This window comes from Ctenopharyngodon idella, chromosome 12 (genome assembly GCF_019924925.1).
Source record: "Ctenopharyngodon idella isolate HZGC_01 chromosome 12, HZGC01, whole genome shotgun sequence".
In the NCBI taxonomy this organism is placed as follows: Eukaryota; Metazoa; Chordata; class Actinopteri; order Cypriniformes; family Xenocyprididae; genus Ctenopharyngodon; species Ctenopharyngodon idella.
In genome coordinates, this window is record NC_067231.1 from 10,755,556 (window position 1) to 10,782,309 (window position 26,754).

A 26,754-nucleotide genomic window follows, 5' to 3' on the forward strand; every position below is an offset into this window, starting at 1 on the left:
ATTTATTTATTTATTTTTTTTAAATAGGGCTGTCAAAATTTACACGTTAAAGGATTAGTCCACTTTTAAATTAAAATTTCCTGATAATTTACTCACCCCCATGTCATCTAAGATGTCCATGTCCTTCTTTCTTCAGTCAAAAAGAAATGTATGTCCTATGCCTTCCCTATTCTACTTACGGAAAAAACGGAACTGGGGCCGCGTTTGTTCCGTAAGTTGAATAGGGAAGGTGTAGGACATTCAGCGTAAGCTTTTTGAAGAATACGGAAGTGTGGTTTTGGCGGAACCACTTGAAGGCGATCATTTGTTTATATAAAACGCGTACATTTAAACATTTTTTAGAAAATGACTGATCGTTTCTCTAGATAAGACCCTTATTCCTCGTCTGGTATCTTTAAAGCCATTTGAAGCTCCACTGAAACTGTAATTTTTACCTTCAATCGTTTGGAGACCAGTGAAGTCCACTATATGGAGAAAAATCCTGGAATGTTTTCATCAAAAACCTTAATTTCTTTTCGACTGAAGAAAGAAATACATAAATATCTTGGATGACATGGGGGTGAGTAAATTATCATGAAATTTTAATTGGAAAGTGAACTAATCCTTTAATAACGCATTAACAAAAATTCTTTTTAACGGCACTAATTTTTTTAACGCGCGCTTAATGCAGCGCATGTTTTCTGTTTGACCCGTGGCCTAGCCAGTAGTTGGAGAAATGGAGATGCAGCCATAGGTGCTGTTCACATGTTGCATCTAAAAATGCGTAGAAAGCGCAGCCGGGCCACTTTTTCCTTCTTTCCAAAGCGCTTGCACTCCCATGGCATCTGTTGTTGATATGCAACCATGAACCATGCTCTCCACGATGACGAGGAAGTTTCAGCAAAGGATAACCACTTATTTACCACTTAATTAAACTCCGACGCAGCCACCGGAGCCGATCGCAGCCACTCTAGTCAATGCTTGTGTTTACACCAGCCGCGCCGTTGCACGGTTCAGAAGCGGCTCACTGTGCCGCTTCTCAAAAGATAGGGGCCATTCACGTTGTGTCTAAAAACGCATGGAAAGTGCAGCCGCAACGCTTTCTCCTTCTTTCCAAAGCACTTGCACTGCCGTGCCTTCTGTCGTTGCTATGCAACCATGAACTGCACTCTCCACGACGATGAGGAAGTTTCAGCAAAGTATAACCCCACAATGACAACAATTGTTATTGTTTTTTCAAACATTTAATTAAAAAAATAAAAAATAAAAATAAAAAAGCAAAGGATAACCCCAATTGATTTCTAGCCCTTGCATTAGCTCTACTACTAGATATATTTATGGAGATGAGAAATAAAAGCCTGCCTTTACAGCTATGATCAGCTGTTTTGTTGAGCTTTCAATGTTTTGTTTACGTAAATAATGTAAAGATTACAGATTAAAATGTGTGATTAAATTGCAATTAATCATGAGTTAACTCATGACAATCATGCGATTAATCGCGATTAAATATTTTAATCGATTAACAGCCCTAAAAAAAATCCTTGCACTTTGCTGGAATGACTGGGACTTGACACAGCATTTGCATACTGTTTAACTCATGTTGATTTGATTGCTTCTTTTGTTCTCATTTGTAAGTCGCTTTGGAGAAAAGCATCTGCTAAATGAATAAATGTATATAAATAATAATAATAAGAAGAAGAAGAAGAAGAAGAAAATGATATCTAATTCAAAATTGGATTAAATTGGATTGGATTGGTTTGCGGTCCACAGTAGATTCAGGTGAGCTGTGAGTGTAGGAAAGTAGGAAATTTCTGATAGCACGTGAAAGCAGTATCAGTCTATTTATATTAACTTTTACGTCATCTATTGTCCATGTATACTTTAAAGTCACAGTAAAAATTAAGAAAGACAGAAAGATTGGTAAATTGACTGAATATGATAGAGTGTGTGGTACTATTATTAAATAAACCAGAGAATGAGCATTACAGTGTTTACACCATGTTTTAGAATGCTGATCGCATGATTAAACATTTTGTTTTCATGTTTTAGTGCATGGCTAGCATGTTTTTAGCAACCCTCAAGGGGGTCATTCCTATGTTCCCAGGGTCCTATGCTTCCCAACTTTATATGGCAAATAAAGAACACATGAAAAAAGGACCTATGTTCCCAGGGTCCTATGTTTCCTTTGTCCTATGTTCATATAGCACATAATACACTGTAAAAGAAATTTTGTAATTTTATTGGCCAGTGGGGTAAGAAAAGTATATCTAATTCAAAATTGGATTGAATTGGATTGGACTGCGGTCCACATTAGAGTCAGTTGAGCTGTGAATTATGTGTCACTATTATAATATGTAATATAAAATAAATAAAGGTGTTGGACTGCAAACTCAATGCAAAATATGATAATGCCAAACTCTTTCCACTTGATTCCAGACTTAAAAAAGTGCTGAAATTTTCTCATCATGAATGATTAACAGCCAAGAAACACAAAGCCACACTGACTCACCATTGCCATGATGGTGAAAGAGAAGTTTGGTGTCATCTGTGGAGGAAAAAGACTGTTGTTGTACAGAGCGATGCAAGCACAAGACCATGAAGGACAACAAAAGAGTATTTTAGCTTAAGCGCCGCATGCAAAATGCACACAAAACAATGACATACATTACTATTCTAGCTGTAAGACCTTAAACATCATGCAAATTAATCCTTGGTCATCAGAAAATTGCTGCAGTTATGAGTGTGATGGGTTTAAAGGGTCAGTTCTTATGTAGCCTCTCATGGGGTTTGTCTTGGATATACTCGCCTTCAGTCACAGGACTGGCGGGTTGAGCTGCAGGGGAAGGAGTCGTCGATGGCAGTGAAGAACTAAAAGGGCTGATTGAACTCTCTGGGCCTCCCTGAGAATAATCGTCACATGTGCCTTTTGCCTTAGACAAGAACATACCAACTCAAATTATTCTTTAAATACAAGCACATGTGAGTAAAAAAAAAAAAAAAAAAAAAAAAAAAAAAAAACAGCATTCACTTTGTTATTGGCATATTCACTCTCATGATACTAACATTGCCCATGTTGCCACTATAATTGCCACAAGAAGTAAATCAATAAGTAACATTATTAAATAGAATTTTTATGACTATTATGCTGCCTTCATGTATGTATCGGAATTATCATAAATACAAGTTTCCTAGTTACAAATTGGACATAAAATAAGGTATTTACCACTGGGAAGTTCAGGGATAATTTTGATACCCAAGTTCCCAGATGGCCGGGCCACAAACTTTAAACATGGTGGAGAGGAGAACGATTGCTGCTGTGACTGGTATTCTTTATTCGTTTTTTCCACAACCACTACATCGCCGTCTCTTGTCGCTAAAGTAGTGTATATGTACACATATGAATAATTATTTGAAGCATATTGTATATATTATACACAGTGAAAATACTCAAAATAGCCTGTATTTCACAGAAATTCCAGAATCGTCAGCAAGCTTACTTCAGTCAAAAGCAGGAAATTTCTAATAGCATATGAAAGCAGTGTTAGTCTATTTAAATTAACTTTTATGTCATCTATTGTCCATGTATACTTTAAACTCACAGTAAAAAAAAAAGAAGAAAGACTGGTAAATTGACCGAAAATGATAGAGCGTGTGGTAATCGTGTAAGGGGTGATTTCAAAAAGTGATTTGAAATCACCCCTTTATTTTTATCCAATTTGCTTCAAACTTCATCAGTATAATGTCAAAACATTGCAGATGTAGCCCTGCAAAAGAAAAACTTTATAGCTATACTGTTGCCATGGCAACACACCAAACTTTAATAATATATTTGTGTTTTTTTGAGGCTCTTAGCATGCTTCAAATTACATGAAACTCGACACACACATCAGAGTGGTCAGCCAGTAGACAAGGGTAATGCCAGACACAGGCATGGAGAGGGAGCTCTGTAGCGCCACCTTTTGACAAAAGTGTGGGGTTAGTTTTACCTACATTCACAGTTCAGCTTGATGCCAAGACATTGGCTGCATTCCACTCCAGTTTTAGACACGCACTCACGAAACTTCCCTAAGCACTTAACCTCAGGGGAAACCCTGCCACCATTTGAAGTGCGTTCCACTTCGTGAAGTGGACGAGGGAAGTTTATATGGACAGACCCTCGCTCCCTCGATTTTGACCGAGGGAGCAAGTCTACTTCATATGTACACTTCAGGCAGCTCCATAACCCACAATGCAACACAATTGTGACGTCACCGCATATCGCGTTTAATTTACCCCACCACAAACAACTCTATGATATATAAATGATTATTTTTTAAATATTTAAAACACACTTATATACATATAGAATGCTACATTAAACAATTTTGTAAGGGGAAAAAATAAATAATAAATCAGCTCCATTGCGGATTCCAAGTGATCAAGGGCTTAGGACGTTCCAATTCAGCCCATTGCAAAGATTTCGCCAGTAGTGGGCACTCATGCAACATAAGCAATGACGTACATCTGAGTCAACGAGACTGAGGGAAGTTAGCGAGGGAAGGGCATTTAAAAAACAAACTGGAACGCAGCCATTGAAGATAATAAATTGTGAACGGATACTGGATATCTCAAATGCTGTTGCCATGGCGAAAGATTAAATTAATGTCAAAAAAGGGAAACATGAAGGGTCTCATATCTTGACATAATCCTTTTACATTCATCCATTTGAAATGCATGTTGCCTGTTGTGCTGACTGTTGTGTCTCCCTAAAGCCTCCGGGGTGGCAGTGGTTCCAGGGCTTGGGCATGTAATCGCTGCTTGCAGCTATATTTAGGGGTTCAAGCGCATAGCGCTGAAACCCTATTGTAATTGTTAAGATTTTTATCTAATTTTATTAATTCGATTTTTATTTTATCTGTTGGCGTTCTTTTTAGGGGCCAAGCACCGAAGGTGCGAAGGCACCTATTGTAATCATCAGTTTTCTTATTAGGGGTTCAAGCACGAAGTACTGAAACCCTATTGTAATTGTTAGGATTTTTATTATTATTAGGGGCCAAGCACCGAAGGTGCGGAGGCACCTATTGTAATCGTTAGTTTTCTTATTATTAGGGGCCAAGCACCGAAGGTGCGGAGGCACCTATTGAAATCGTTAGTTTTCTTATTATTAGGGGCCAAGCATCGAAGGTGCGGAGGCACCTATTGTTATTGTTGGCGTTCTTTATTATTATTAGGGGCCAAGCACCAAAGGAGCTTAGGCACCTATTGTATCTGTTGGCGTTCTTTTTTTTTTTTATTAGGGGCCAAGCACCGAAGGTGCGTAGGCACCTATTGTAATCGTTAGATTTCTTTTTATTTTTTATTTTTCTTCTTCTTCTTCTTTTGCTCTGGAAGTCTATGGCAGCCCATAGAACCGTATGGTAAAAAGTTGTGAAATTTGGCACCCAGTTAGAGGACAGTCTGATCTGTGTCCATAGCAAATTTGGAGTCTCTAACTCAATCCTTCTAGCACCACCAGCTGTCCAAAGTTGTGCTCATGTTTGTGTTAATAACATTTGAACCATAAGGGTTAGAAACAAAATTCTTGTTTCCTATGATTCCTTGTGTCAAGGTGAATCGAATGCACCCTATGACGTCATTTTCCGTCATGAAAATTTTTCTGCCATTTTGAATTTTCTCAAAAACCCACTTTTTCGAACTCCTCCTAGGCCGTTACTCCGATTTTCACGAAAATTGAACCAGACCATCTTCAGACCATGCCGACCAAAAATTATGGAATTCTATTCAATTTCTCAAATCGTTTTTGAAAAACACGCAAACTATTTTTACGAAGCGCTTGCGAAATTAGACATAAGGCTGTTTCTCCGCAATGCTTTATCGTATTCAGACCAAACTTGGTACATGTCATCACAAGCATGACCTGAGGCAACATGCAGCGTTTCAGCGCAGCGCCACCTACTGGTCCGGAGATATGAGACATTGATATTTTTGCTTATAACTTCTGATGGGTTTGTCCAAAAATCTCATTGGGTTTGTCCAAAAGTCTCGTTGGATTTGGGGCATCATGCCGAGTCGAATGATATCCAATTTTCCCATATTGGCCATTTTGGCCATTGGCCATATTGAATTTTCGACTTAGGGTTTGTGCGGCGTGATGATTTAGCGCTTAAAAAACGATTGCGAATATCTTTGAAACCGTTAGTTCGATCAAGACGAAACCAGCGTAGGAAACACATAACCTAAGCTGGTTAACTATATGTTAAAGCCCAACTGTCAAAATTTTGATAGGAAGTGGCAAAAAAATCAAAACAAAGTCGTCCAAGGGTAATTTTTTTATGATCTCTTACATGTAAATGTCTATAACTCCAAAACGAAATGAGATATTTGCACCAAATTGATACACACATGTATGGGGTCACCATGAGGACACATAAAAAAATTGGTGGGATTGTGCCTCTTGGTGGCACTATAATTGAACAAAACATGAAATTTACATTAACTACAATACAGTATTATGTTATAAAATGTTCTGTTATATGAATGCATTGGTGTACCATTACGAAACTCAGTATGTGTCATCGGCACCATGCTTTGAAGGTTCTCAAATGGTTTCGAGACAGCGCCACTTTGTGGTCAAATGTTGTAATAACATTTATTAAAAATGCTAATAGCTTTATGTAAATGTGGCCTATTGTAATGAGACTTGTCTTATTAGATTCCGTGGGTCATGCTGAGAACATTGATGCCAATTTTACAATAGTCAGCCAAACTTCCTGTCCGCCATTATGATTTTCTTTAATACCTACTTTTTCAAACTGCTCTTAGACCATTCATCCAATTTTCACCAAAATCAAATCATATCATCTTCAGACCATGTCGAATAAAAGTTATGGATTTCGTGTTGATAGACTAAACCGTATTCATATACCACAGCAAAGAATTAGAGGCTTGATGCCAAAATGACTCTTGAGGCTGTATCTCTGCAATGCTTTGACATATTGACACCAAACTTCGCGATTGTCATAGTCACCTCACTCTGACCATACCGCACGAATTTGGTCACAGCGCCACCTATTGGTGGAAAGTGATAAACCAGTAAATCTTTATTATTGACTGTATTGTTGATTTTTCAGCTCTTTTGCCTAAAATGATCTTAATAGGTCTTTAATTGCTCACTGTTGCAGTTGGTCTGATGCTCACAGCCATGTTGGCTGGATTATTATGCCGTTTTTGTGCTTGGCCCCGTAATTGCTGCTTGCAGCTATATTTGGGGGCCAAGCACAGAAGGTGTGTAGGCACCTATTGTAATCTTTAGATTTCTTTTTATTTTTAATTCTTCTTCTTCTTCTTCTTTTTCCGCTCAGGAAGTCTATTGCAACCCATAGAACCGTATGCTAAAAAGTTGTGAAATTTGGCACACTTATAGAGGACAGTCTGCACTGTGTCCATAGCAAATTTGGAGTCTCTAACTCAATCCCTCTAGCGCCACCAGCTGTCCAAAGTTGCACTTATATTTATGCTTATAACTATTGAACCGTAAGGGGTAGAAACAGAATTCTTTTTTCCTCTGATTCCTTGGGTCAAGATGAATCGATTGCACCCTATTTTGAATTTTCTCAAAAAACTACTTTTTCGAACTCCTCCTAGGCTATTACTCTGATTTTCACAAAAATTGAACCAGACCATCTTCAGCAATGCTTTATCATATTCAGACCAAACTTGGTACATGTCATCACAAGCATGACCTGAGGCAACATGCAGCGTTTCGGCGCAGCGCCACCTACTGGTCCGGAGATATGAAAAATTGATATTTTTGCTTATAACTTAAGTTTAACCTACAGGATTTTTCACACACACACACACACACACACTCTCTCTCTCTCTGCTAGCTCTTTTAGCTCTTGTATTAATTTTATATTATTTTTATTTTTACATCAAATACCACCCATACTGAAATTAAATGAAAGCATGATTTTGGTGCATAAGATTGGTGCGCAATCAACAGCTCAGGGAGGTCAAAAAACACATGGAGAAGTGTTAGGGTAATACAACATCAGCAATCACAGACATTCACATTACACTGGATTAGATATCTCAGAGTACTGTTGAGTTTCCACAAAAAACAGTAGGTAGTTTGCTCTGGAATTTTTATAGTGGTTGTCTGAGAAAAACGCAAACATGGCAGATTAGGACAGTATTCTGCATTCATTTGAAATTGACTTATGACATTCTATGACATAAATGATCTCATGGATGTGGCTGTTGTGGTTTGTGATCATATGGGCACTAGCTGCTGCAGTAAATGTGGTGTGAATTTGACATAGACCTTTTATGTTTAACCGTTTTAAATGCCCATTGCCCGCGGTGCACAGTTGCCCTGAAGCCACCGGGTGCAGTGCCACCGGGCTTGGGCCCGTCATCGCTGATTGCAGCTATATATATATATTTTTTATTTTTTCCCGTCATTCTGGGTTTTTTGGGGCCCTTAACGTGCTCAAAAACTCTTAAAAATTGGCACACACATTGGAATCTGCGGCCATTAGGACACTGCAGAGGCTGGTACCCGGGCGTGGCAGGGGGGCTCGACAGCGCCCTTTTGAATGGAGTATGAAATCTTGGTCCATATATCAAACACGCTTGCACTCATTAGTATGAAACTCGGTACACATATAGACCTCAGCCAAACAACTTTCGTGCTCTAAGTTATACGCCAGCTCAACAGCAAGTCGGCTATTATGGGTTGTTTGAAAAACGCATGCTCTGGAATTTGATATACTCCTCCTAGGCAATTAATCCGATCACCACCAGACTCGGTCAGCATGAAGTCAAGACATTGAGGATGTAAAATTGCCAGCGGATTTTTGATATCCTTAAACAGTTTGGCCATGACGAGGCAATGAATTTATGGTGAGAAAAGGGAAAAAGGAAGTGTGTTATAACTTATGCATACAATTATTGATTTTTATGAAACTTCAGCAGTGTGTTCGTTGTAGGAGTCCGATCACATGGATGTGACTATTGTGAGTCAAAGTTATAGCGCCACCAACTGGCAGCAGGAAGTGTGTCACTTTCAAAATGCTTTGAGATCACCCTCTTTTTTTTTTTACTCGATTTGCTTCAAACTTTATCACAATAATGTCAAAACATGGCAGATGTAGACCTGTGAATGTATTTGAGATATCTTAAATATTGTTGCCATGGCAAAATGTCAAACTTTAATAATATTCTTGAGTATTTTTGAGGCTCTTAACATGCTTCAAATTGCATGAAACTCGACACACACATCAATGTTGTCAACCAACAGACATGGACAAAGCCTTAGAAATGGGTGTGGTGGAGGGGCTCAGTAGCGCCACCTTTTGACAAAAGTGGGGGGTTATTTTTACCTACAGTCACCAAACTTGGTACACATATTGTTCTCATTAAGCCAGACAACTTTCTAATTTACAGTCATTAGCTCCGACCAACAGGAAGTCAAATATTTTGGTTTGAATGCAGATTTTTCACACTCTCTCTCTCTCTCTGTCCTACCCCCCTACCCCCTCAGTCTCTCTCTCTCTGTATGTGTGTGGGTCTTTGTGTGTGTGTGTGTGTGTGTGTGTGTGTGTGTGTGTGTTTGTGTGTGTGATCATATGGGCACCAACTGCTGCAGTAAATGTGGTGTATTTAATTGACTTTGAAAAAGTCCTTTTATGTTTAACTGTTTTAAATGCCTATTGCCCGCCGTGCACAGTTGCCCTGAAGCCACCGGGCTTGGGCCCGCCATCGCTGCTTGCAGCTATATTTATCATTATTCTTCTCCAAAGTGAATTGCATTTTTGAGGGCCTAAACGTGCTCGAAAACTCATGAAACTTTGCACACGCATCAGAAGTGGTGAAAATTTACGTCTGTTAAGGGTTGTAGAATTAGGCGTGGCAAAATGGCTCGATAGCACCACCTAACGAAGTCCCTCTCACGCTACATTTCACGTACATTTTGAAATTCGGTACACACATTTAACAGCCCAATACCTACAAAAAAGTCTCTTGGAGCAAAATCTGAAACCGAACAGGAAGTCAGTTATTTTGAATTAACTTGCCATTTTTTGCCATTTCCAGACATTGTACTTTAACAAACTCCTCCTAGAGCTTTAATCAGATCAATGTCATCTTTGGTCAGTGTAATCTAAAGGCCTTTGTGACGTTAAATTGCGAAGATCTTGACTTTACACTGAAGGGCGTCTCTGTGGCGGCCTGACAAATTTTGATGTTTCGCCATAAAAGAGGAAGTTGTTGTAACTTGGGCATACAATGTCCAATCTGCCCCAAACTTCACGTTTTATTAGAGTCCTGGCCTGAACACATCTACATGGCAATATTCAGTGATTCAGTCATAGCGCCACCTGCGGGCAACAGGAAATTTTACACTGTGATTAACTCCTCATAGAGATTTAACCATAACCACATCATATATGGTTATTCTAATCTTAAGGCCTTAGCGATGTTAAATTGTGACGATCTCGACTTTTCATTGAAGGGCGTGTCTGTGGCGGCCTGACAAATTCTGATGTTTCGCCATGAAGGAGGAAGCTGTTGTAACTCAGGCATACAATGTCCGTTCTGCCCCAAACTTCACATGCGTGATAAGAGTCCTGGCCTAAAGACATCTATATGCCAATATTCAGTTAGTCATAGCGCCACCTGCTGGCAACAGGAAACGGCATGCTTCACACTGTAATTCAATCCCAGGAACACATTTCATTATGCCACAATGTACCAAACATACTAGAAACACGTTAAATCATGCAACACTCTGCTAAGTGCTAATGTATGCGATTAACGCCACGAAACAGGAAGTTGTTGTAACTCAGGCATACGATGTCCGATCTGCTCCAAACTTCACGTTTGATAATAGTCTACATGCCAATATTCAGTTACAGTCAAAGCGCCACCTGTTGGCAGCAGGAAGTGTGGCACTTTGAAATGACTTTGTCGTAATTCTTCTGTATTTACTCACTTACATGCATGTCGGCCACTGTTCACTGTTTTTCTAAGGCCAACGGGTGGCGGTGAGCCCGGGTGCGAGGGCCCTTTCATTTGTATTATATTTTTATCTTACAGAAAACCACACAAACAAAGAAGAATTTGTTAAGTGTACTGAGTTGTGGTGACAATGTTATTCACGTCTATAACCGGATGCTCTGTAGCGAGTATGTTAACAACCAATTCACATCAAGTGAGAAGAGCTTCAAGTAGCCACTATTTTTTTTTTTTTTACAGTAAATAATGACAGAATTTAAATTTTTGGGTGAACTATCCATTTAATTTAAATTTTCACTATTCTGAACTACAGTAGCACAACATCCAAATTATGTTTCTACCCCTGTGGAAAGACTAAAATGACAAAATCTTTCTTTTACAACAACACATATTTGATGACTTATTGTCCGTACCTCCTCCGAGCAACTGTAGTCCAGCCATTCTTGCCTGTAACGGTCTATTCCATCTGAACATCTGAGAGATTATAAACACATACATTCAGCTGTCAGGAGAAGACACATGTCTTGCTTCAATTAATGAAGAAAAACACATCAGACACTTGCTATATATATAATGCTATTACCTTTTTAGAATATTGCACCACCCACAGCCTGATGTTAGGTTGGACTGGAGACATTGTTCGCAGGTAGTGTGCTGGAGGCAGGCTAGAGACAGATATGCCAACATAAAACAGGATATAACGTCTAATGTCAAAGCACAAATTTTCATCTATATGTAGTCAAATTCATTATGTTTGAAAGGGGTCCTATTATGCCCCTTTTTACAAGATGTAATTTAAGTCTCTGGTGTCCCCAGAATTTATCATTTTCTTAGTGCGCACATTTGAAGCACGCACAGAAAGCTGGCTATCAGATGACATGTCTCAATATTATTATACCAACTTCTCTTTCACATTTTATTGTACGTAAACTGTCAAATACTTACAAGGTTGTCAAAAACACACAAAGTTCACATAAACACAGTCGGTTATGTCTGTGCAATTGTGATTGTTGTAGAGGACAGATGGGCAAGCAGTGACTGGTTTACTCACTTGGTAAAGGACTGAACTCAAATGCAGAGTTATTGACAATCTTTGTTGTGTCAATCTCTACCCGATGATATTCATAAATAGTCCGTCGTTTAGCATCTGTTGATGATACACCAATAAAGTATTGGTCAAAATGATAACAGTGTAAATGTACCATAAGTAGACATTATGATGCACCATATGACAAAATGATTGATGGTGACCTTTGACCTGCTATGGCCACACACATCGAGCCCCCCATGTCACATTGACCTTTGACATTGGGTTATCCTCTGTGGATTCGTTATGTCTATGACCTTATCATATTTGGAATAATGATGTTGGTCTTTGTATATTTTCTGGGTGATCAAATTGAAGATGGATTTTGAACTTTGACACTGCATATTTGAATAGTTGAGGGTCATTTTTGAAGTCTGATTTCGGGTCACATCTACAGAGCCATATGTGCAGGCATCTGCATTCCATCTCTGAGTAAGTGACAAAAACAAGTTTCTAATGAAGAAACGGTCACATCAAAATAACAAAAGAATAAACATGGTTTATTTTGTGAACCACAATATGAGCTCTCTCTCTCTCTCTCTCTCTCTCTCTCTCGCTCTCTCTTTCTCTCTCTTTCTCTCTCTCTCTCATACACACACCATTTCAAATGTGTGAAAAAAAAATCATTCTCTTCTTTTAAAAGATTATAAATTAAATTTATAAATAAAATGTATAATCATATATAACGTGGTATAAAATTAAGCATGCTACTAAAGCACTGTTAAATGTTTATTAAAGTTTAGTTTTCAATAAAAACATTTTCAGAGAGCAGGAAAAAAGCGCCTTACTTATTGATGTCCATAACATGAACAAATTGGTTAACAAATGCTATTAGTTTATGCTGAAATATAAAATCTCTGGCTCTCGGTCTCTCCAAGAGAGCTTTTCACACCAAGGTGTGGGGCAGGGAACAATCTGTGGACACTTCCACATATGGGGTTTCCATGTTTCCGTAGACATTATTATTTTTGCAGTGTAAGGGGCCATTCACACAGAACGCGTTTTTCTATTCCAATGCGCTACTTTCCCATTGTTTTTCTATGTAAACACGTGCTTGACGGACGTGCATGACCGTTACGCTCGCGTCTCGCGTCTTTTGCAGCGCCTCGCACATGAGCACCGCATTTTTAAGACGCCGTGTCAAGTTAAAAGAATTTCAACTTTTACACTCAGCGCCGCTCATCACTGTCAGTTCCAAAACAGTGGACCAATCAGAAGAACTCGGAGGCGGGGCAAGCAATGCCAACTTCTGTTTACAGTAGCAAGACAACTGTTTTATATGACGGCAACATGGCGGAGGAGGCGCTCATTATTATCTTATTTTCTTTTTTTCCATGTCAAAACTTGTATCTGTCAATTCTGCTATTTGCCTATTTCTATTATTTCCATTATTGTTGTTATTGCATCACGTGTCAAAGGCGCGTCTCGAGACGCTCGCGTTCTACGCTGCGCTTTTTTTAAAACCCTTCCTGAGCGCTGCATCTCGCGTTTTTAGACGCAAAGACGCGTTCTGTGTGAACGGCCCCTAACTGTATATTCTAGCCCGTACACAAAAACACAATCCTCACAGAAAACTTTATGCATTTTTACATTTCAAAAAATAAATAAGTAAATAAATAATTTCATATAACTTATAAGCTGCTTTGATCATGGGACAAATTTTGCTCAGGGGCAAAAATTTGTGGTATTATTACACTTTTGTCCACACAACGTTAGGGAATACCTGAGCCACACACACACACACACATGGTTCTATAAAGAGGAATTTATCTATTTTAAATTAAATTATTATAAATAAAATAATATAAGACAATGAATAATAACAAATATGTTACTAACATTTATTTAAACGTTATAGCTAAAGGAATATATAAAATAAATAAATAAAAACATCTTACATTTTCCGAAAGCTAAATAAGTAGTTCATTGTGCAATGATAAAAGTAAATAAAAATAAAATAAAAAGCAAATAGTTTAAGTTGTATCATAAAAAAACACTCCCAGATCCTCCCAGGGTGAAAACTCCAGTGTGAAAGAAATGCTTCAGACCCTCACAGAGATGGTGTAATGGTGGCTGTTTCAGAGGAACGTGAGTAGGATCCAGATGCAGCAAACATTATTCAAACAAACATAATCCAGTCAAAACTGATAAATCCAGACATGGAAGGCAAACAAAACTGACAACAAGCGCCCGCGCGCGCGTGTGTGTGCGTGTGTGTGTGTGCTTGCGTGCGCGCTTGTTGTCAGTTTTGCGCACACACACACACACGCGCACGCACACACACACACACGCACGCACACACACACACACAGCAGGGAGTATTGAACACATACACCCAGAGCAATGGGAGTGATTGGGGGTTAGATGACTTGCTCAAGGACACTTCAGTTGTGAGTAATGAGAGTGGAAGAGAGCGCTGTTCAAGGCCCGATTCAAGGCTTCTCGCAACCGACTTTTTGTCCAAAAAATCCTCAATTGTGTGGTGTCATTCCGATTATTTAACTGCTCCCGTTCGTATCGGAGCTCGCACAATCCCAAATCGTACATGTCAAAAATGTTTGATATTTACGATCGGGCTGCCTCTGACGTGACACCTGTGATGGCCAATGAGAGCGAGCAAACTTCACCAACTGGATGTTGTGTGTTTCTATGACTGAAACTTGGCAGCCAAAAACATTCCACGATGGTTAACTCAATCTTGTCTTACTCTTAATGTGAGTAAAACTGTGGGAATCTATTTTTCTTTTAAAAGAACTGATGAGCATCAACTAGATATTTTAATTAAAGGATAAGCAATAAATATTGTTGAGCATTTTAAATATTTGGGTATGACTGTAGATTCGAATTTAAATTTTAAGAAACATATAAAAAAGGTTTCTAGAGATATTAGAGCAAGCTTAATGATTTTTAGGAACATTAGGCATCAGTTACCTTTGGCTGCTGCTAAATTATTTATACACGCAATTATTCTGAGTGAATGAATCAGAGCATCTGTTAGAGGCGACTGTTCAGTTAAATTTAAGAAAACTGTCTTTGGACAGTCAGCTTTCTCATTTAGAGCAGCAGAAAGATAGAATTCGGCACCTGTTCATGTTAGAGAATGTACAACATTCAGTACTTTTAAAACTGCACTTAAAATATAGCTTAAGAAAAATCAATCGTGATCATTAATTTGATTTTTTTCTTTCTGATTTGATATTGTAATCTGTGATATTGTGCTTGATCTTTTGGATTGTAATGGAGTGCTGTAATTTTATGTAACAACATCCTGCCCAGGGACTACAGATGCAAATTAGCTGTTTAGCTAACTCTGCCACAACATTTGTGTTGTTCATGGTCCCTGTTAAATAAATTAAATAAACTAAACTAAATGAAAGTGGAGTATTGAGAAAGAAGATCACTTATATTCTTTTTCACTCCTTTGTTTTTCTTTCCATAAAACAAAACTCATGTCAGGAGAACGTCTCGGGTTACTTGTGTAACCCTGGTTCCCTGAATAGGGAACGAGACGCTACGTCATATGACGTTATGGGAACCTTCTGCGTGATTGCGTCGTGAAGCACTCTTGTATCTAACCAATGATGAGACGAGACATCAGAGGCGGGTGACGTCATGGACCAGGAAACTATAAAGCATACCCAGAACAAAGAACGCTAGCTTCTGGATTATGGCTGAAGCAAGACGCTCACAGGTATGCCAGGGATCCGGCAACGCGACGTAACATCTCGTTCCCTATTCAGGGAACCAGGGTTACACAAGTAACCCGAGACGTTCCCCCACACACACACACACACACACACACACACACACACACACACACACACACACACACACACACACATCATGGAAGGGGACAACACCAGACAAAGAACATGAGAAACACTGGGGTATATATACACAAGGGGTGATTGGCAAACAAGAAACACCTGGGAACAATCAGAGAACAAATCAACAAAAAAAACAACAACAAAGGACTACAAAACATGGCACTAGGACAGGAAATACAACAAAAGTCCACAGGCTGGGATCATGACAGACTGGAGGAATTACAGACCAGATGAGCCTTTGTGCACAATGTCACAGCGTATGTAAAGTTAGTCTGCTTTCCAGAGCAAATGATTTTTTTTTTTTTTTTTTCATACTAAATTTATTTCAAAGCATAATCTTTAAAATTAAAAAGTTGATTTAATCCAATCTTTAAAGTTTTATTAAAATCAAATATTCTTTCTAGAAGTCTACTGTATCAGGATAACATCTGATGCCCCGTGTTAGAAATGAGTTTACTTAAATTTAACCTAAAGTATTATTTTTTATTAAACAGCATATGTTCAAAAACTTTAAAATGTTAAATCAAAAACTGTGCTTAGTCATCTTAGATCTCATTTATACAAAAAGATTCAAGTGGCATTTTTGTCCATATGCGACACACAATGTTTTAAAGTCCCCCTGTAGTCAATAATTTTATTACTTAAAACTCATCTTTGATCACAAAAATTACACATTTAAACATTTTTTTCCTGTGAAAAAAAAATTTCTTCATGCCTTAAATAGCTTGAATATAACTCTACTGTCACAGTTCCCATGTCTTCTGGACTCCATTTACCATCATCCTCCTGTCTCCACACCTGCACTCACTTCCCTCGTCATCTCCCCATCATCACTCATCTCCTGCCCCTGGACTTCATCATCAGCACTCCCTTTATAATGGACTCACTCCCTTCACTCCTTGTCTGTTCTTAATGTTATGTTATTGGTTAATGTGTGTGTACGCATGCTATCTCCTGTGTGCTTCATTAAAACCCCTGCATTGTGGACATCCGTTGAAGTCTCGTCTCTCCAGCACTGCACACCCGTAACAGAAGAACGGACCTTAAAAACGACTGGATTACCACAGAAGCATGGGGTTATTCCTTGTCTCCGAAGTTCTTGCTCCTCCCATGCCTCCCACACCAATGTCGGCCGCGGATCGCCTTATTGGGCTCCTGCAGGACGGACGTTCGCTGGAGAGGTATGTGGAGGAGTTTGTTGAGTTGGCTTTTCTGACGAATTGGCCAGACGCTTGTTTGAACACCCTTTTTCTGGAGGGGCTGGATGAGAGCACAATCCGTTTTGATGAACCTGACGATTATGTTTCCTTAAACAATACTATCAATCTGATTTTGTATTTAAATGGTTCTGAGTTTGTTGTCGAAGAGGTTCAGGATGTTACATGCATATCTCGTCCAGTTCCCCCAGAAACACGGTTGGCCTGGCCAGTTCGTCAGTCTCCATCTTCCTCCACATACCCCTCCAGTGAACTTTTCCCCTGTGTCCTGCCAGACCCGCAAACCTCTGCTGGGCCCGGACGGCCTAAAAGAAGGAAGAGGAAGAAGGAAAGGACTGCTATGCAACCCAAGACCCCTGAATTTCCTGCCTCCGTGCAGCCCAAGTCCTCTGAGTTTTCTGCCTCCGTACAGCCTGAGTTCCCTGAGTTTTCTGCCTCCGTACAGCCTGAGTTCCCTGAGTTTTCTGCCTCCGTGCAGCCCAAGTCCTCTGAATTTTTTGCCTTCGTGCAGCCTAAGTTCCCTGAGTCTCCTGCCACAGTGCAGCCCAAGCCTCCTGAGTTTCCTGCCGCTGAGCCCGCTGCAGTTCCAGTGGGCCTTCTAGTTGAATATGAGGGGATGGACTGGACCCCGCTTCCAGCCCCCGCTCCAGCCTGTCACGAGCCCGCTCCTGCCGCCGCCGAGCCCGCATCACCAGCCACCAGCCACCCTACCCGTAGGTGGGGAACTCCTGGGCGGGCTTTCAGGGTCGCCAGAGCCTGCTAAGGCTCCAGACTCTCCATGGCCTGCCACGTCTCCTGAACCTCCATGGCCTGCCACGTCACCTGACCCGCCATGGCCGCCCTCGGCCACTGACCCGCCATGGCCGCCCTCGGCCACTGACCCGCCATGGCCGCCCTCGGCCACTGACCCGCCATGGCCGCCCTCGGCCACTGACTCACCATGGCGGCTTGGACAGATGGACCCGTCCTGGAGACGCTCTTCCCCCTGCACCGGCGTGAGGTCTCCAGGACGCCCACCCCCCCTCCCCGGTTGTTTCCATCTACGGCGCGAGGTCGCGCCTACCGGGAGGGGGAGGTACTGTCACAGTTCCCTTGTCTCCCAGACTCCATTTCCCATCATCCTCCTGTCTCCACACCTGCACTCACTTCCCTCGTCATCTCCCCATCATCACTCATCTCCTGCACCTGGACTTCATCATCAGTACTCCCTTTATAATGGACTCACTCCCTAAACGCTGCACAATGGTATCGCTTTTTACAACGTCAGACACATTAATATGATTAGCCTTTTGCTTGACTACATTATCAAACAGCTAATAATGTGTTGCTACTGTTGCTAATAATGTGTTGCTAATGAACACAAACCATGTTCCCGTTCGTGAGTCAGACAGCTGTCTTATAGCAATCAGTATCTTTAGAAACGCTTTGAACACCTTAACGTCAGTGGGGAAAGGCATATAGTTCATAACATCGTAACATACATCATACACTCGCTATACTCTACCCAATTTTTTATATAAACAGAAAAATATACCGGGATATATATATTCTCTAGCGACTCTCTTGCTTCAGGGCGGTCATGGCTAATGATATGCTAAAGCCCGCCGGCACGGTGACATGATTGGTTACAAGGCAGTTTGTGACGTCACAAACACCTGCAATTTCAAACCGTGGGTTTGAGACTATCTTATTTTTTCACTGCAGTTTTAAATATAAAATACTCAGTATGAGTATGAATGGTGTTGACTTATGAATTTGCACATGGTTTGTCTTAAAGCATATTTAAAATACCACACAGACATATAAACAACATTAAAAACTTGATTTTCACCACAGCAGGATCTTTAAGAAATCTGTATGTTTTTAAAATAAACTGCGAATATTTAATTTGATTTTTAAAAAATCCAAACGTGAAGGTGTCTGTGTGTTTGATGCCTCACAGATGCAACTCTCGCGTCACCATTAAAAACGAGGGCTCAGCATTACTTTTATTTAGCTTAAGTTGTATCTTTAAGAAAATCATTACTCATTTTCAGAGAGGGGTCCTCAACAATCATTAATGATAGCCTCAGGATATAGGGTGATGAGGTGATTTACAGACCAGACGATCCTCTGTGCTGATCCCATGAAAAAACTTTGTCTTGAGGAAATATTTAACTTTACTCATCACATTTCAAAGCATGATCTTACTTTAAACAAAAATTGTTCATATCTTATCATATTACTATAACATCCGACATTCTGCGGTTGTTACAATACAGAAGGGGACAGAGACACTGGAGTGCAGGTTATGTAGTTTATTGAACAACCAGGAGCTGTAACGGAGTGCAGGTAAGTGAAGGCAGATATAACAGGTGGCAGATATGGATACTGGAGTGATACTTGTCTTTTCTCTTGCAGATATCGCAGGCTGGTGACGGACTGGAGCTGAGAAGACACAGAGGAACTCACACGAGACGAGGAACAAAGAAGGAGACTTGGGAACACGCTGGAGACAAGTAAGTATCTTGGAAGGAGTCCTTGAGGTGAGCATTTAGGTAAGTCTATATGCCAACGAGACCGGACAGGGACTGTGTGAGTGCGTGTACCTTTTGTGCTGCTGCTGATGACTGTGTTGATGGGATGCAGGTGTGCGTGATTAGAACTCGGGTGATGACGTGTGCTGTGGTTGGGTGATGGTAGAGCCTGGCGTGTCTGTGACAGCGGTAGCTATGATCTAGTACTGCACTTATAAGTTGTATATTATTTTACTTTTCTTGTAGCTACTGAACTGGCCTTTATCAGTGTGTAAACATACCCTTTACTGAAAATATAATATTGGTTATCTACTCAAAAATCAACATCTTTCAACCAAGTGAATCCAGACATGTGAGATCTTTCAGAAGGCTTGACTTCCGGGGTCAATGGGATTCCTAAGAAAATTGAATTGCACTTAAAAACTAAAGATTAGGCCAAAATCCCTACCTGGCATGTTCGCATCAGACTCTGATATCTGGAGGTAGAACTCCAAACAGTTCCTCACACAATGACACCATTAAGGAAGGTCAACACATCTACAGTGTGTGTGTGAATGGATGTACAGGCCAGATGGTCTGTTGCTGTCCATGGGTAAAAACACTAGCTAGTTTTCCAACTTTTCCACCTAAATTAAATACTGTATTACACTTTTTCAATGGATAATCTTGCTTTAAAGCTTGAATAAAAAGTTAAAAGCAAACTTGTCTTAATACCTGTTGTGTTTGGACACAGTGCCATTAATTGGTACTTTTTTGTTTTATAAAATGTAGTTTTCTTATTTCTACAAAGGTTCAGACTACTTTTATCAGCCTGGTAAATATGGAGTGAATATGGGATAAAACAAGATAATCATGCTACCAAATTCATTTGACACAATGTTTTTAAGGAAAAATTATTGTTTTTTAAAATACAACTAAACCAGACACATAATTTTTCTTTTTGACAAACCTACATTTCAAATGCAACAGCCAAGTGGAATAGGTCTTAATTTCAAAGTTTTGGATATGATGCAAACATGCGATACAGGTATCTAGCTAAAGCCTCATTCTAAACAAAGAAAGGAATATGCATCAACATGTATTATACAATATTTTTTTTACGCAAGTATCATGGTTTCACACCCTTTTTAAAAGGTTTTAGTAATGTTTTAGATCAGAATCCAGATTTTAGCATCCAACATGACATTAAAGAGTTGTATCAGCTAAGTTTGTTTCAAACGTTTATAACAATTTTCTTAGATTTTTTTTTTTTTTTTTGACTCAAATGTTAATATATTTATTTATTTATTTATTTATTTATTTATTTATGTATAGATAAAAATAGATAAAAATAGATAAAATCCAAACATGTTATTTGTGGGAATAATGTGAGCACAAATCTCGCATGCAAGGTCCTGTCTGCCTCACTGCTGAGTGGTTTGCGTCTGTAAGCTCTGTATAGCTTTTTGTTTTGAATCTCTATTTACTATCAATCCTTGTTGTTTATATTGTTAAATATAACTTACTCATCACCATATATCAGATATTGTCTAATATCACCTACCATATTAATCTGATATCGCTAGTTTTAATCTAAATCGTGATTGCTAACACAGCTTGCTAGCATTTCGCTAGCCTGTTAACCTGCCATACATGCTTGCCATCTTCTTTTTTTCTCTCGCGCCTTTATGAGTCCATCAAACGACCTTGGTGGCATAACCTGATATTGCTGAGTTCAACATGTTCCTGGGTCAACATTTTTGTTGATCCTGGAACAACATTCAAATCAACCAATCAGATTTGAGGGACAAGTTTACAGATTATGTCAAGTTTAGGCTTAAAAACATGAATTGGTGCTTCTACATCAGTGTTATTCATCTATCATTTCCCTCTGATTTTTGGGATTACTTATGGGTAGGGTTAGGTTTAGGGGTAGGAATAGGGTTAAGGCTAAATTTTCAGACTAGAATGTTGTTCCAGGAATGCATCTAACTCAGCAATATCAGGACATGCACCTTGGTGAGTTGGATCAGTCAACAAACATGGTAAGTCATGTTATCTTCACCTGTTATTGTCATTTGCACTGCCTGCCACATGTATTTTATAGCATTCTCTGTCAGCGGTAAGATTTACACATGTGATAAATGCAGGGAGATAGTCAGGCTGACAGAGAAGTTTTCAGAATTAGAGACACGCATACAAACTTTAATCGAGGATAGTAAGAATGCAAGGGCTTTAGATACTGCTTTGGATGTGACCAGCTTAGTGAACTCTGTACATTTTTCAGTTCCGGCTGTAGAGCCCATGCAGCAGGGCAACTGGGTGACTGTGAGACAGCATAGTCGAGGGACAAAACACTGCTCTTCCATTCCAATTAGAACTTCAAACAGGTTCTCCCCACTCTGTGACGCACCCACTGAGAATCCTGTTGAAAGTGCCCTAGTTATTGGCGATTCTATTACATGGAACGTGAAAATAGACACAACAGCCACCATAGTCACATGTTTGCATGGAGCCAGAGCACCTGACAAAAAAGCAAATTTAAAAGTGCTGGCTAATGCTAATCGTAAATTCTCTATCACTAAAATCAACATTAAAGAGGTGTGTGAACTCGCAAGTATGATGTCAGACACTGTAATTTGCTCTGGCCCCCTTCCTGTTCGTCGGAGTGATGAGATACTTAGCAGATTATCATCACTCAATGGCTGGCTGTCTAAGTGGTGTCTGCAGAATAATATAGGGTTCATAGACAATTGGAAGTTTTTGGGGCAGACCTGACCTGTTGAAAAGAGATGGTATTTATCCCTACCTGGCTAAAACCAGACGATTACATTACTTTAAATGAGTCCACCCCTCAAGGTTACTGTAATTAATACGAGTCTTGTCTGAAAGGCAAAGGGGGAGGTGTTGCTGTAATTTATAGCAATATCTTCAGTATTACTCAGAGGTCTAGTTTCAAATATAATTCTTTTAAAGTGATGGTGCTTTATGTAACGCTATCTAGGGTACATGATGAATCCCGCTTGACATTTGTGCTAGCTACTGTATAAAAGCCACCAGAGCACCATACAGACTTTATCAAAGAATTTGCTGATTTTCTATCAGAATTAGTACTGGCTGCAGATAAAGTCCTTATTGTTGGTGATTTTAATATCCATGTAGATAATGAAAAAGACACATTGGGATTGGCATTTACAGACATTTTAAACTCTATTGGAGTTAGACAACACATGTCAGGACCCACTCATTGTCATAATCATACTTTAGATCTGATATTGTCACATGAATCAATATTGATGCCGTTGAAATTCCGCAGCAGAGTGATGACATCTCAGATCATTATCTAGTCTCATGTATACTTAATTTAGCCAAGGCTGCAAAGCCGACTCCCGGTTACAAATATGGTAGAACCATCACTTCTGAAAAAAAGAAATGTGAAGTCCGCACACTGAAAATAACTGCTCAAATAAATGTATTATTCAATGCAACGTTTCAACCAACAGGTCTTCATCTGGCACAATATCCATGTGGAACACAATCAACTCTTTATAGACAACAAGTGTTCAGATTAATCAAACTGATTCAAGAAACAGGTGACACATAATTTAGCTCATGTGACCAAAAAATAAAAAAATAAAAAAACAATTCACAGAAAATGTGTAAAACAAGGCATTCCGATTCTTCCCTCAGGCAATTATAGGTGTGGTAATTGTGCCCAGTGTGCTTTCACACATAAATGCAATTCTTATAGTCACCCACACACTGGTCGCAATGTGCTGATACGCGATACTGTTACCTGTTACCTTCTACTCATGTCATTTATCTTATTCGTTGTCCTTGTGGACTTGCATATGTTGGTAAAACTTCTAGGTCATTGCATACTCGCATCAGCGAACATCGTAGCAACATTTGGACCGGGGATATGCGAAGTCCTACATCGTCTCATTTAAAAAAGTTGGCCATTATGTTAGTGTTTTACAGTACATTGGTATAGAGAAGGTAAAAAAAAAAAAAAAAAAAAAATCATTGAGAAGAGGTGATTATGAGAAGTTGTTACAAAGCGAATGCTTTTGGATTTACACATTAAATACTTTTTCACCATCAGGGTTGAATGAGGATTTTGATATTAAACCTTTTTATAGGAATTTATTTATTCATCTGCTGTTTTTAACAATCAAGATCTTGTTATATTTTTGATATGACCTTTTGATGTATCAAATGCTTATTCTCGACTGTCTATTTGCCCTTATGTGGTTCATGTATATGAATATTGATTCTTATTGTCTGTCTTTTTTTTTTTTTTTTTTTTTTGTGACATGAGCTAAATTATGTGTCACCTGTTTCTTGAGTCAGTTTGATTAATCTGAACACCTGTTGTCTATAAAGATTGTATTCCTCAAAGATATTGTAGTGATCAGCAGGCAGACATGAGAGAAGACTCCCCTCATCACCTTATCTGCCATGATGAAAAGCACAGGACTCTAAAACTCACACCTCCAAGAGAAGCAAACAAGGAAATAGATAGGCTAGCAGATAAGCCTATCAAGACAATCACCCTGACCATTTGTGCAAAGGAAGAATGATGACATTAGCATGTCATTAAGCAGGCTAATCCTATCACACTTTTCCCCATTGTTCACCCCAGTCCCTTAGTCCTAAGTCCTGAGGTGTCAACTGAACTCCACTCACCAAACAAGTTTGCCATGTGGCTCGAAGTCACAAAGGACACAAAATAAACAGCAAAATATAAGCAAACAGCAAAATATAAGCAAAATATACAAACTTGCCTATTAAGGTATACATTAATGCATAGGTAAAAGTTCACTATAACTCAATGATGTTTGGTCTTTATGTTTTGGTCTTTTATGTTTTTGAACTTTAAGCTATGCAAATGAACCTCGTGCAAGAGGGGGGCCATCCAGTGGCCACCTCTAACAGCATCAGCCAATCAAAACACTGGATCTGAAAGGTGCCACTTTGCATTTCCCTCCTTCTCGGGACAGGTTAAAAGACTTGTTTCTGAGACAGAGAATGGTTCCAGTTGGGTTGCTGCAGTTTCCCGTTCTGGTTCCAGGCTCCAGTTCCTGATCCAGTCCCGGTTCAAGGCTCCAGTCCCAAGATGTGCTAAGCTAAGTCCAACTCTACAGAGTTGTGAAGTTGCTCTCTCAAGACTCTGAAGCTCTAAAGAGAGAAACAAGGAAGTTCTGCAAGAAGTGAATTTGGGGAGTTTGAAAACTGCACCCGAGACAACGACTACAAGCTTAGCCCCCCATCTTCAAAATATCTTCTGCACCAACTTCAAAATCCTCTCATCAGAGATCCTCCAGATCTGCGTGTTCCAGACTGCCCGGATCTACACTGACTTCAGAATCTAAAGATCCTTCCGTCTGCATGTTCCAGAGAATAAGGATCGTCTGCACAGACATCAGAACCTTCAAGGCTTCTTCAAGGCTTCTTCTTCTGCGTGTTCCAGGAAAAGGATTTCTCTGTGCTCCAGGAGTTCAATGTTCACAAGTACTTCATGTTTAAGACTGTGAAACAGATTTTCAACTCCTTTCTTCCCACTGCAACGCTGCCCAGCTCAACAAATGGAAGACGTCACCGCTCGGATTCAGCACGACCAGGCAGACGTAAACATCACTTACCAAACCTCTTTCTAGAGACCTTGGCATTAGTGTATATTGTCAGTATATGATTATCTAATTTGCATTAGATTTTACATAGCTGATATCAGTTATTTTCAGTGTGTGGACACATTTTTTTCATCATTATTTTTTGTTGTCCTAGACCTGAGCCCAATTTGGGTGTTTGGGATGTGCACACCTACTTGATATTTTTGATTTTCTGAGAACCATCACTTCAACCACTAACGATTGCTTTATAAATAATCTTCCTGATCAGTTTAATCTCCTCAGCATATCAGATAACTTAGAAGAACTAGAAGTTTTTCACATTTCGTGGAGAGAGAGCATTATTGTGGCCTTAAAAACTGCTAGATCTGATTATTTTTCAACCCTCTTAGAAGAAATCAAACTCAACCCTAGGTATTTATTTGAGACAGTGGTTAAATTAACGAGAAATAAAGCTTCAACCCCAGACGTTTCCAAACAGCACAGCAGTAATGAACTTCTTAACTTACAAGATTGATAGTATTAGAGAGAAAATTATAACTATGCAACTGTCTACTACAGTATCACATCACTGTAGTGTCTCTGAGAAATAATTCCATTCATTCATTGCTATAGGAGTGGAAGAATTGTCTAAACTCCTTAAATCATCAGAATCAACAACATGTATGTTAGACCCTATACCAACAAAGCTACTGAAAGAGATGCTTCCAGAGGTCATAGATCCTCTTCTTAAAGGATTAGTTCACTTTGAAATGAAAATTAGCCCAACCTTTACTCACCCTCAAGCCATCCTAGGTGTATATGACTGTTTCTGACGAAGACAATCAGAAAAATATTAATATCCTGATGCATCCAAGCTTTATAATGGCAGTGATAGGGTTCAATGAGTATGAACTGAACAAAGTGCTTCCATCCACATCCATCCATCATAAATATGTGCTCCACCTGGCTCCAAGGGGTTAATAAAGGCCTTCTGAAGCAAAGCGACGTGTTTGTGTAAAAATATCCATATTTAAACAAGTTATGAAGTCAAATATCGAGCTTCCGCCAGACCGCCTTCCGTATTCAACGTACGCAGAAAGTGTAAACCTCTTGCAGTTCAGAAAGCTTATGCTACGTCATGCGCCTTCTCTATTAAACTTACGGAAAAAGTGTAATTGACACAACACCAGTTTACACTTTCTTCATAACTTGTACACGGAAGGCAGTCTGGCGGAAGCTCGATATTTGACTTCGTAACTTATTAAATATGGATATTTTACACAAACACATCGTTTCGCTTCAGAAGGCCTTTATTAACACTCCAGAGCCATGTGGAGCACATATTTATGATGGATGGAAGCACTTTGCTCAGCTCATACTCACTGAACCCTATCACTGCCATTATAAAGCTCGGATGCATCAGGAAATGTATAAATATTTCTGCAATTATGTTCATCAGAAAGAAGAAAGTCATATACACCTAGGATGGCTTTGTCACGGAGGTTGCAGTAAGGCAGACACAGATAATAAATCCAAAATACT

General features: G+C 39.4%; 1 protein-coding gene across 1 annotated transcript in view; it reads right to left on the bottom strand.

The window, feature by feature from the left end:
- The window catches only part of plxdc1 (plexin domain containing 1), a 238,748-nt gene that overhangs the window by 35,148 nt on the left and 176,846 nt on the right, over positions 1-26,754 (bottom strand). The window contains exons 6-10 of the mRNA XM_051915699.1: positions 12,026-12,121; positions 11,558-11,639; positions 11,388-11,448; positions 2,786-2,909; positions 2,489-2,524 (exon numbers count right to left, since the gene is read on the bottom strand). Of these exons, the coding sequence (XP_051771659.1) occupies positions 2,489-2,524; positions 2,786-2,909; positions 11,388-11,448; positions 11,558-11,639; positions 12,026-12,121 (399 nt within the window). The remainder of the gene's footprint in view (positions 1-2,488; positions 2,525-2,785; positions 2,910-11,387; positions 11,449-11,557; positions 11,640-12,025; positions 12,122-26,754) is intronic.